At 42.9% G+C, this 12,125-nt stretch overlaps 1 protein-coding gene across 8 annotated transcripts in view; it reads right to left on the bottom strand.

Moving 5' to 3' along the window:
* PALM2AKAP2 (PALM2 and AKAP2 fusion) overlaps nucleotides 1–12,125 on the bottom strand; it is a 511,493-nt gene that overhangs the window by 218,348 nt on the left and 281,020 nt on the right. For 7 of the 8 annotated variants that reach the window (XM_061426455.1, XM_061426454.1, XM_061426449.1 and 4 more), the window contains one exon: nucleotides 1,578–2,273. The exons of the other annotated variant lie outside the window; for it this stretch is intronic. In XM_061426455.1, the coding sequence (XP_061282439.1) occupies nucleotides 1,578–2,273 (696 nt within the window). The remainder of the gene's footprint in view (nucleotides 1–1,577; nucleotides 2,274–12,125) is intronic. 8 annotated transcript variants of the gene reach the window in all.

Raw genomic sequence — 12,125 nt, 5'->3', positions numbered from 1 at the left:
TACTAAGAACATTTGGCAAAAAACTTAAAAGATATATTTGTTTTAAAAGCAATTCAAATGCTACAGCTTTATTTCATTGCTCTATTATTATTTTACTATATTGCTTCCCTTTGGTTCTTTTATACCAGTGGCTATTTGCTTTGGGAGAAATGCTAAGAATTTAAAGAACTGTTCATTGTGTTCCAGATAAAAACCACCCTTGATGTTCTGGAATCTTTATAAGTTGAGGAAACGATGCTTGAAGAAGCTCAGTTATGTGCCACTCACTCCATCAGTATTTGTGGAATGAATTAAAAGTACTTAGGGTGATAAGACAGATCTTTCTTCATCTTTGAAACTTTTTTTGTCTCTCTACATTTTAAAGTTTAATTTTGTGGGGTGGATAAACCTACACGGTGAAGGTACAGGTAACATTCTCTTTTTCGTGGGGACATAAAGAAAAGAGTCCAGATGGAAAGCTCTGGAATCAACAGGGCAGGTGAATGAAGAATTAATTCAGGAACAGCACCGTCCACAATGGATGGACCGGAAGCATCCCAGCAACCACTGTAGGTCAGGAGTGTTTTACAAATATGGTCACTACAGAGAAACGTCTCAAAATGACCACTTCATTGAAAATAGATTAACGGAATATATCCATGAAAAAGAAAACAATATAAAAATTGACACTTTTTTTTTAGAGAATAAAAGCAAGGTTCGTGGATTCGCCTAAGTTTGGAGATCACTACTGATGCTCAAAACAATGCTTGTTTCATGTCCTTAGAAAGTTAAAAATGGTGCTTCTCATATAAAGGGCCCATCAGTTAAGTCATAAGAAAGAGAGACAGCTGTTGATGGGCAGGTTATGGAATTAGTCCCTACAATTCAGCTGTAACAAGCACTGGGTTCTTTTTCTTTTACATCAACTTCATTTCAGTTTTATCAGAAGGAAAGCCAGAGATGCACAATACTGTAACCTGGAAGCTTATGTAAGGCAGCAAAAAGCATCACCCTAGATCGAACAAACTAAGTAAGGTCCACTTTTGGCTACACCAGCGTCTGGCTAGACCCCACAGCATTTTGCCACATAAAATATAAAAGCAAAGATCCACAGTAAGGGAGGCAAGTGAGAAATCAGCAACCTGGCGATGTGTGACTACATGATAGGAACATGACAAAACGATTCCCCTGGTGCCCACGGGTTCAATTCCAGTCAAATGAATTAAGGCTACGAGATCACTGGCTGATATGAAGAGTCCATTCCAATCGAGCAGTAAGGAACCAATTCCCTCTTGAAGACACAAGGAAAAGTTTAGAGGAAAAGCAAGTTCTTGGAAAGAGTGAAGCACACACATGCATGTTGTCTCTGAGCTGAGGAAACTGGAGAAAAAAACGAAAGGGGAAAAAAAATAAGAGGGATCAAAGCAATCCAACTGCAAGGCAAGGCAGGTGTTTGCTTCCAGTTCACAGTATCGCAGTTAGTGGTACAGTGAGGTCTACGTGAGTGGTGGAGAGCACAGAGGCTGCCCGGAAGAAAGGGGGAGAAAGAAGTGGTCACATGACAACACAGCACTGACAGCGCTTTTTCTTTTGGGTACCTGGGGCTGGCTCCGTGGCCAAGCTCTCTTCCTTCCCTTCAGGGGATGAGGGCTCAGTGGTGTCTGAGATGGGTCTCCCGGACACCAGCTCGGCTGCATTCCCATCAATGGTGGACACGTCTGTCACTGTCTTCTCCCTCAATGACTTCTCATCATCTTCGTCAATGAGGACCAACTCAGCCTTGATGGTTTCATCATAGCCTAGCACCTTCTTCGTCTCCTCTTCATCCTCGATATTTTGGTAGCCCATGAAAATCATGGTGACCGGCTGATCCAAGTTTGCCTCCGGCCCTTCAGTGCTGGGGGCTGGAGCCTGCTGCCCTGGGTTCCCAGAAGAATGATCTTTCCTAGACTTATGGACCATTTCTAACTTGGCTTCTTTGCAGAGCATGTGTTCCTTAGGGTGGCTGAGGCTCCCATCTGCAATCCCAGTCCTTTCTGACACGTGCCCTCCTCTTAAGCTTGATTGTCCAGCTTTCTGAATAAGCTCTTCTACATCCTTTGAGCTTAATGTGTGCACTCCATTTTCTACTATGGTGCCTCCTGAGTGCACCTCATACACTACTTTGGTACCATCATCAAAGACTTTGACTCCTCTCTGATGGACCCCCTCTGGGCCAATGGTGGATGTAGAGAGAATCTTGGTCTCTCCTGTTTGTTTGTCTTTCTCCACATTAATTTCCATGGCGTACACAGCTTGAATGAAAACAAGAGAAAGGAAGTGCATGTTACAACAAAAAAAGCCAGTGAATGGTTAATTGCCAAACAGACAAAAAAAACGGTGTTGTGCCCTTTCTAGTCTAACCACCAAGCATCTTGAGTGTTAGCGTGAGTGCACCGTGGACAGAGGTGGTTATATATGTGTTTTAATACAGCAGCTAAATGCACTGGGAAGACACGTGTACAGAGTTTCCATTTCTCAATGGCACTCAAACTTCCAAGGAAGAGGAGCTAAATAAGGCCACGAGCGACTGTTGAGATCCAGTGCAACACATTTCAGGGAAGCTGATGACATGCGAGTTCACCTTGATTGGGAGCGTACCCTAGACTTAGACAACTTTAAAGTCCTTGGTTAGGATGTAACCTAGTTCCAAAATCTTAAATCTTTTTAAAGAACTCTTTTACCAAGTGTTCTTTTTTTTTTTTTTTTTTGACATTTCCCTTTTCTGTGAATGGAGATTATGCGAAGGGTTTTGCAAGACGGCACATGGCCATCCTTTACGGTACTCTAAAAGAGGACATTTCCAAAAATGGAAAGCTATGAAAGGAGTCAGATTATATGCTCTGTGCGCTTCAGTCACTTAGCTGGGTTTCTAAGACAAGAACTAGAAGAAGAAAGACTGGGGGGGGGCGTTATCCCACGACACGGGAATTCGAGGACAGCGCTCACAGAAGGCCTCTTTCTTCCCCCACGAACACACTGCCAAGCCCTCAAGGTCCTGCCCCATGTTGTCACCCCCAGCTGCTGCCTCCTCTCTGTTCCACTGTCATCACTCACCTGAGATACTACTCCATCTTTCCTAGCTGATGATCACAAGAGCTTCCTACCTGGTCTTCCCAGGCACCACTCTCAGCTTCTCCAACATCCCAAATCCTGGGGCCAGTCTGAGCTTCCCCAGGACCAGCTCTTTCCTGTCCTGTAGACTCTCACGACACTCCATACTTTCTGACCTATTGCCTCAGAGGCTCCCCATGAGGCACATGTTCTGGATGGGAGGACACTTGGCCTCGGACCCATGGAGCCAACTGTCCCTTGACACCCATTCCCTGAATGACCCACAGATAAATCGACCTCTGTAGCTTCAAAACTGAGTCCATCTTCTCTCAAAGCTCCCCAGAGTTTTGGTGAGAACAAAGTCTTGGTGGGACAAGCATAGTCTTGGTGAGAAGTAATACCTAGTCTCTCAAGCAAGAAGCCTCAGAATCATACTTGACTTTCCCTTTTCTTCCTAATTCCCCATCATCAAACACCTGCTGAAACTAATTCTACTTCAGATCCATCCCCATGCATCTCCTCACCATTATCTCTATCACCACTGCCTTAGACCAGACCTTCTGCACAGCAACCTGTGTCTGATTTCTATCTGTTACTTCTGTCATTTCACTTCCAGAGGGCCAAAGGAGAGGAAAATGGTTTTTACAAAAAAAAAAAAAAAATTTATATTGATGTACGGCAGATATCAAACCAATATTGTAAAGCAATTATCCTTCAATTAAAAATAATTTTTTTAAAAAAAGAATTGCTATGAAAAATAAGAAAGGAAAGAAAAAACTTACAAGTAAAGGCAAGAAAGAATTTAAGAAAGAGAAAAGGAAAGAAACAAGAATACCCAGCAGAGATCATACATGGCCCACAAAGTCTAAAATACTTATGATCTGGCCCTGTATAGTAAAAGCCAGCCGACCGCTGTTAGCCTAGGCTCCACCCTGCCCACAGAGTTATCTTACTTAAAAACTCTCCATCAGCTCCTGTGTCTGCAGAGGGTAAACACCAAACTCCTTAGCTTGGCATATAATTCCCTTGGCATTTGTCTGCAACCTTCCTTTCTTATCTTGCTTTGCCTTGCAGCCTCTCTCATTCCACATGCGCTCAGGCCATAACAGAGGTCTCACTGTTTCCAGGACATCTTTCCATGACCATTTAAATCTATGCTGTCCCTCTGCCTAGACTGTTTTGTCCCTTCTCCACTAACAGACTCTAGAGTCTGGTGTCACATCTCTGCTTGTCATCGCCGTTGAGTTCCTATCTCTTTCTGAACTATAAGTTCCCCACTGTGTTAAAAAGATCCAAACTATCTTTCCAATCAACGTTTTGTTGTTTCCTTACCCTGTACAGCAGCTAAAAAACACCATCTTACACCTAACATTTCCTGCTTTTAAGATTCCTTTCTCTTGAAATGTCCTACTTTTGAGTTTCTTTATATCCAAATGTGACTCATCCACTGATCCCCAGGTCAACTACACCCTCTTCCATGAACTTTCTTTGATCACCCCATTTCTAAGATATCCCTCTCTTCTCAAGATTCTCTGAACACTACCTCTAAACTGAGGGCACCTAACACTTTCCAGTCAGTAATATAATTATTTGTGGGAATGTTTTATTAGCTCCACAGATTTTTAGGATCCTGGAAGGCTAGCTTTTTGCCTGGCATCTTTCAGAGATTCCCCCCACCCCAAACACCTACCTTAGAGCCTTTTGGATAGAAGGTACCTGCTAACCATACCTGTGAAACAAATGCTACTAATTGAAAAGTCTAATTGGTTGTTTTAATCTGGTGACAAATAGTTTATATGACACCGATGAAAAGGTATACACAGTGATTAATGCTTGTACTGGGTGAAGAATAACAATGGTATTTTGTCTGCTTATAAGATACAATCTGACATGGTTAACACTTAACTAAGAAGATTTTGAAACAAATTCCAATGCTTTATTTTCATTGTGTCCGTTTTGAAAGTTTCACTTGCTCAGCACAAAGATCTTGAGTTTCTTTAAGTGACACAGTGGGAAGCCAACCAATATTTGTCAAAAAGGTACATCAGCTCATACAATGACGGTGATATCAAGAGAACTATGTCTGTTATTTCCTGATTTTCCATAAAATGTGTTATCAAATAGAATAGGCATTTAAAATCTTTTTTTCCAGTGGTCATGTATGGATGTGAGAGTTGGACTGTGAAGAAAGCTGAGCGCCGAAGAATTGATGCTTTTGAACTGTGGTGTTGGAGAAGACTCTTGAGAGACCCTTGGACTGCAAGGAGATCCAACCAGTCCATCCTAAAGGAGATCAGTCTTGGGTGTTCACTGGAAGGACTGATGCTGAATACTTTGGACTGAACTCCAATACTTTGGCCACCTCATGCAAAGAGTTGACTCATCGGAAAAGACTCTGATACTGGGAGGGACTGGGGGCAGGAGGAGGAGGGGACGACAGAGGATGAGATGGCTGGGTGGCATCACTGACTCGATGGACATGAGTTTGTGTAAATTCCGGGAGTTGGTGATGGACAGGGAGGCCTGGCGTGTTGCGATTCGTGGGGTTGCAGAGTCAGACACAACTGAGCGACTGAACTGAACTGAATGGGCTCCAAGAACCTGTTCTTTAAATATTACATTTATATTAAAAGGCACAGTTTTGGGATGAAATATTGCATCCTATCACTATTAACACACTCATGGGACATGTTTATAAATAAGCAATATAATAATGATGGACAGAGGAGCCTGGTGGACTACAGGTCCATGGGACTGCAAAGAGTCGGACGTGACTTTGCAACTGAACTGCAACAGCAGCAATAATGATTGTCAGTTAATAGATATAAAACCCCAAACTATCCAGTAATATGTGAGCCAAATGATACACTGAGCTGTAATCAATACAGAGTATGGAATAAAACATTTCTACTTTTATATCCATATCTGATAGGATACACATTATTAACATAGGAATCTTTAGGGATATCCCTCCCTCTCTCTGCCCACCAATTTTCCCTTCTCCACCATCCTAATGTCCAAACTCAGCCGGACCTTGCCTATTCCTAGAATCAGAGACTGGACTAAAAGGAGGGATAATGGGGAGAATGTCTTTGCTGCTGCTGCTGCTGCTGCTGCTAAGTCCCTTCAGTCGTGTCTGACTCTAATGGTTAATCAGATCCATAAAATTAAGAGCTGAGAAAGGAGGAGTTTAATGGAAGAGACAGTAAAAGCTCTGTGAAAGATGGCTACTGCTACTACTGCTAAGTCACTTCAGTCGTGTCCGACTCTGTGCGACCCCAGAGATGGATCTCCAGGCAAGAACACTGGAGTGGGTTGCCATTTCCTTCTCCAATGCATGAAAGTGAAAAGTGAAAGTGAAGTCGCTCAGTCATGTCCGACTCTTAGCGACCCCACGGACTGCAGCCTACCAGGCTCCTCCAACCATGGGGTTTTCCAGGCAAGAGTACTGGAGTGGGGTGCCATTGCCTTCTCCGTGAAAGATGGCTAGGGAGGGGATATTCTGTGGCAGTGAATGATGCTTTGGAGAGTTACTTGAGGAGGGAAGAAAAGGGAATGTGAGAAGTCCTTCTGGGTGGAGATATGAATTGGATCCCTTTCAACATCCTTCAGGAGAAATAGGTAAAAAAGAACAGAGTTTCTTTTCAGTGGGTTTTCTTCTTTTGCCTGTGATTTTATGCTACATTTTGTGAAGTGTGAGATAACTCTGGGTGTGAACCACAAGTGACATGGATTCATTAGGGTTACAGATTAATATTTATATAATACACACTGTTCTTTCAATATTTCTAGAATTTGAAAGTAGAATACTTTAAGACATTTTTATAATAAAAAAAGCTTAGATAGATTATGCCATAAAAGACAACATTCATATGTATTTTTCCCCCAGATAAGACCTGGGGCTTTAAAGAAACCACAGATTTTTAGTAGATTTCTTCAGGTTTGGTCTCCCATTCCTTGTCTGCCTTCACTCTTTTCTCTTTAGTAAGGTGACTCAGGCAAACACTTTGAGAAGCTCGAGCTTACACAAAGGCAATATTTTCGTTTATTTTTTGGTTTTCTTTTGAGATTTATTGAGATATTATTGACATATAACATATGTTAGCTTAAGATGTATGATGCGATGATTTGATATACATATATACTGCAGAATGATTACCAAAATAAGGTTAGCTGGCCCCTACACCCCTTACATAATTGCCAATTTTAGGGGTAACTTTAAAGATCTACTCTCTTAAGACAATATTTAGACTTCATGGATACACATATGAGAATGTTACTAGACATTCAGAAAACCACAAAGTGTGAACATTTTTCTTAAATGTGTTGTTTGTGAATAAGTATTTCTATTTTGCTTCAGCTCTTAGCCAATAATATCCCAAATGTGCACGAGGGTGGATATGAACCAGCAGGAAGATAAGATTTACATTTTGTTTAGGAGGCATGCACACAATTTTTAAAACTCTTCTGCTTTTTACTTCTGCCAAAGACCTCTCCCTTACATCATGCCCTCCTCTCTAACCACAGTGAACACTCTCTAATCTGCCCTTTTCTTCCCACAAGTTTCCCCATGCCACAGGTACATGACGATGAAGATCGTAAGGGCTTGGTATCTGTGCCATCTTATTGGGAAAAAAAAATGAGGAGAAGGGTACTGCTCAGGGAAGGAAACTTTCTGGAGAGCCCTTGAAAGAGATTTTGAAAGAGCTGCATGGACATAAAGAAAAGTATTCGAGGAAGGACCAGGTAACAGAAAAAAAGGAAAGAGTCCAGTAGATGTTCCAGTGATGGGTTGATTGGAGTCTGGAAGTATGTCTTTATAAAATGATATAAGTATTGATTTTCAAGTATCACACACTGACAACAGTGAGACTGGAGGACACAAGCATGTTTGTTCTGCCTTCCAACATCCCAGCGAGAGAGCAAGTAGTATCTCCATTTTGCTAATGAAGAATAAGAAGCAAAGGGGCCAGTTTCTGCAAAGGGATACAAATGGATGGCATCACTTGTACTGTGACTTTGAGCTCTGTGTTTGGTTTCCTTGGTTTTTCTCCCCCACAGCTCTTTCATCCATAGAAGGGCCACCTTGGAGAAGCAGAGATACCCTAATGGGGTTGATGAGCCTAGTTTCTAGGTTCTGAAAAGACCCAAGTATGAGCAAGAGTGGAAGGCCTCCAAGAAAGATGCCCGGACACCACAGGGCCCAGAAAGAGGGTGTGAAGAACACAGAATGCTTGATTCCAGGTCAAACCTGCTGCCCTGGCTCTTTGCGCCCTCTTGTCCCCTGTCACCTTCAGCCTGGACAAACACAGCAGCTGCAAGGGCCCTAAGGGACCCAGGGGAAAGGAAACAAGAGGACCCGACACAGGTAAGGGGAAAGTGACACAAACTGGCAAGATTCCATTTCAGAATCAAGCCAAGAGCACACAAGACAGAACCCTGCCCCATGAAGATGGAACTTTTGATTATTGTTAAATTCCTTGACCCAGGCTGCTCCCAGCTCACTTCCCTTGACTCACTGTTATCAGTGGGTGGAATAATAAAGTTGAGGGTCCATGTGTAAAGTATAAAAATCATGTCCCATGGTCATCAGTCATCATATGGGAGGTGTCATAGGAAGGGAGAAAGTGAGTCTGAATTCCTATCCAGGTCACATCTCAATTTGGGGCCTCATTTTCCCGATTGGTACAATGAAGGGTAAGTAGCTCTTTTTTTTTTTTTTTTTTTTTAACTCAAGTATAGCTGATTTACAATGTTGTGTTAAGTTTCTGGTGTACAGTGAAGTGATTCAGTTATAGAAATATTAATGCATATATATATATGTGTGTGTGTGTGAGTATACATGGTATCCAGCTTTGATATTCCATGCTGCCATGGAGAGCCCACGTGGCCTGTGAGTCAGTGACGTATCAAATCCAAGAGGAGGGAGCGCGATGGACAATCAGACCACGACCACCACCCAGCAGTGAGATCTTCCCTGTGTAATACACATCAAGTGGCTGGCAACGTACCATGTGGAAGAAAAACAATACATACGCTTGGCTTATTGAATGAATATATACACATGCATCTCTTTGAGCATAAGACTATATATATGCATTTATGTTCACTCCTCTTGAGGTGGGAAATATAAAATTAGCACTGTGATGTCAAAAATGATGAAAATGAGGATATTCATTTAGAGTGAATCCTTCCTCTCATCCCAGAGAGCAATCTCTAACTTCAAAACCCAACAATCAAACATTTCTTCAAATCAAATGTTTTCCCAAGACACTGTGCTTTTAATAAAAATAAGTCAGCAAGGGCATAATGGTGAAGGACAGCAAAGTTCAGTTGCTCAGTCGTGTCTGACTCTTTGTGACGACATGGACTGCAGCATGCCAGGCTTCCCTGTCCATCACCAACTTCCAGAGCTTACTCAAACTCATGTCCATTGAGTTGGTGATGCCATCTAGCAAGAGCCAAAGCCAATTTCTCATATTGACTTTGCTTCAGTCTTTTTGGTCAAGAAAGGCAGTTTACAGCTTGAGAAGTGTCGGAAAGAATACTGCTAAGAGGTAACTGAAACCCAGGACTGCTAAGATGTAACTGAAACCCAGGTGAGTAGAGAAGATTGGAAGATAATACAACTCCCAGGGATACAACTGCTCACAGTGCTTTGGGTCCTGTGCCCCAGTTCCCACATCAATGAATTTGTCCCAAGGATTTCATATACCAGGAAAGGCAGTGGAGGCAGAAATGCCAAGTTCAAATTTTCAAAACTGAGAAGGAAGGAATTCCATAAACTATATATAAATAGCTGGACATCATGGCTGGCTAAACTCTAGAATCAATTCTGAAAGAGCAGAAGCTGGGCACATTAATCTCAATTTTTTTTTCCTTCAAGGTCTCTAGACAGATTAGACAAATGACAGATATAAAGCATATTGGATCATCATAAAGTCCCTATTGTCCTTATGTGGACGAGACAGAAACATGTGCCATGAGTGTTAGGACAACAGCCAGAACTTGTCACTGGTTGGAGGGCCATGCCCCATAGGTGCCAGGTAAGGATTCCCCAGGGCCAGGAGGATCCCTAACGGTGAGCCCCAGGCTTCTGACTTTTTATCAAACTGTGCAACAATTTTATCAATGAAATGATGATAAATAATGCCAGTTTGCTTTTCAGATCTGAGATGATACTAAACCGAGAGGAAAAGTGAGGGTGTTTGGAGCCCCAACCATGAGCTGTAAAAATCCTGACAACAAAGAGAGCTTTCTCCTTTCAAATTGGTTAAACCCTTTATTCAATGAAACCTGATGCAGAAATAGGATAAGGAAGCACAAGGCTGGGGAAGCCGCTGTGCTTGAAATGGGACAGAACACCAAGTCCCTCACCTCAACCCCTTCCTTACCTTCCAGAGACTCCTCGGTGACCCCAGGGGCCCCGGACACTCCTGAGGGACACTTAACAGGAAGAAACTTAACAGTCATGTAAAATCTACCAAGGGCCGAGAGGCGCATAGCCTATCCTTATTTTTGCCTCTTAAGATTAAAAAGAGAGGAATTTGTAGGCTCTTCTGCATGTGAGAAGGCGAAGTAGTATGTGCACAGTTGTGGGGAACAGACTTCTCGCTGCCACTGGAATGACTGTGGAGTGATGACTCCGCTGGACAGAGGGAAGGAGGCCCGGTAGTGGCGCAGGCCACTCACTGGAGGCTGCACCTGAGAGCCTGAAGCGGAAAGGCCGTGAGGACCGCCAGGAAGTCACATGGCCGTGGCCTCTGTGGGGACTGTGCTGGGCAGCTCTGAGTCTTGCCCTTCAGAGACCAAGCGGGGCATGTCCACAGGGGAGGGACAGGCACAGCTAAGGGGGTCCAAGAAACCTACCACCTCAGGACCAGATGAACCGAAAGGGGCTGCGGGCATTAAGGGGATGGAAAGTGAAGGCCTGGGAAAGACAGGATGTGATAGCCGTTTTCAAATATTTAAACGGAAATCAGAACTTAGGTTTGTTCTGAAGGGCTCCTAAGATACAAACTTCGGTTTGTATCTTAAGGATACGTAAAAATAGGTAAAAGATGAAAGCAGCAGACTAACGAGAGCTCCATCTGAGGATGAACTTCCCAGGTGTCAGAGCCAATTACAGACAGAATGGGCCATCTGTAGGGAGACCCAGGTCATGGTGTGTCCCTGTGGTTTGAAGGCCTCGTGGCAAGGCTCTGTCCCTGGGCTTCCATGTTTGAATAAGGAATTGGAACAGATGCCTCCTGATTCTGCAAAGCAAAGATTGTAAATAAATTCCCATTTATACAGAACCCAAAACCTCCCAAACTCCAGACAACCAGAATATTTGTCATAATACTGAGTAACGACCAGTGACATTTTTTAAAATGGCCCTAAGACTGTGCAAATTTTCAAAAGGACACCCCTAAAGCAAGATGGATGATACCTATAAGAAAGAATTCCAGGGGCGACTGCCACTCATTTGTAAGCTGTCCATGCTCTGTGTAATCACTGCTAGCCATAACTGATCATTAATCTGGATGCTCTATTTCAAAAGCAGCCTGGACGAAGCAGTTAACCACATCAAATGCAATTCCTTTCAAGCCTCTGCATCTGTATATTTCCACAGTAGATACATTTATGCATATTGGTTCTTAACTGATAAACAAAAGTACATGTAGACTTATTTTTTAGAAGACTTTGAACACATAATACTTTTTCAAAAAGGCATTTGCTATTTGGATTCATTATGTTTTCACAGTATCTTCCAAGAGGAAGGATCCTAGCTTGTGAAAGTGTGTGTATTCCTATGCACACAGAACTGCAATCCCAGTAACATATCATTCTTGAAGCTCACATTCCTTGACTGCCGATGCTGCTCAAATCCTGTTCATATCTCTCAGTCCCCACACACTGGCCCTACCGCCTTCACGAACTGATCCGTTAATTAGTTCATATTGCATGTCCTGTGAGTCGCAGAAATGTGGAGAGGAGCTAGAAAGCTGTTTACCCACAACTACTGGGAACCACCAACACTCTAATAACACGCAGGGAGGTATGTGCCTTTT

The sequence above is a fragment of the Bos javanicus genome, chromosome 8 (genome assembly GCF_032452875.1).
Source record: "Bos javanicus breed banteng chromosome 8, ARS-OSU_banteng_1.0, whole genome shotgun sequence".
NCBI lineage: Eukaryota > Metazoa > Chordata > Mammalia > Artiodactyla > Bovidae > Bos > Bos javanicus.
Note: the sequence above shows the minus strand (reverse complement) of the source record. Positions and strands in the feature narration are given on the sequence as shown.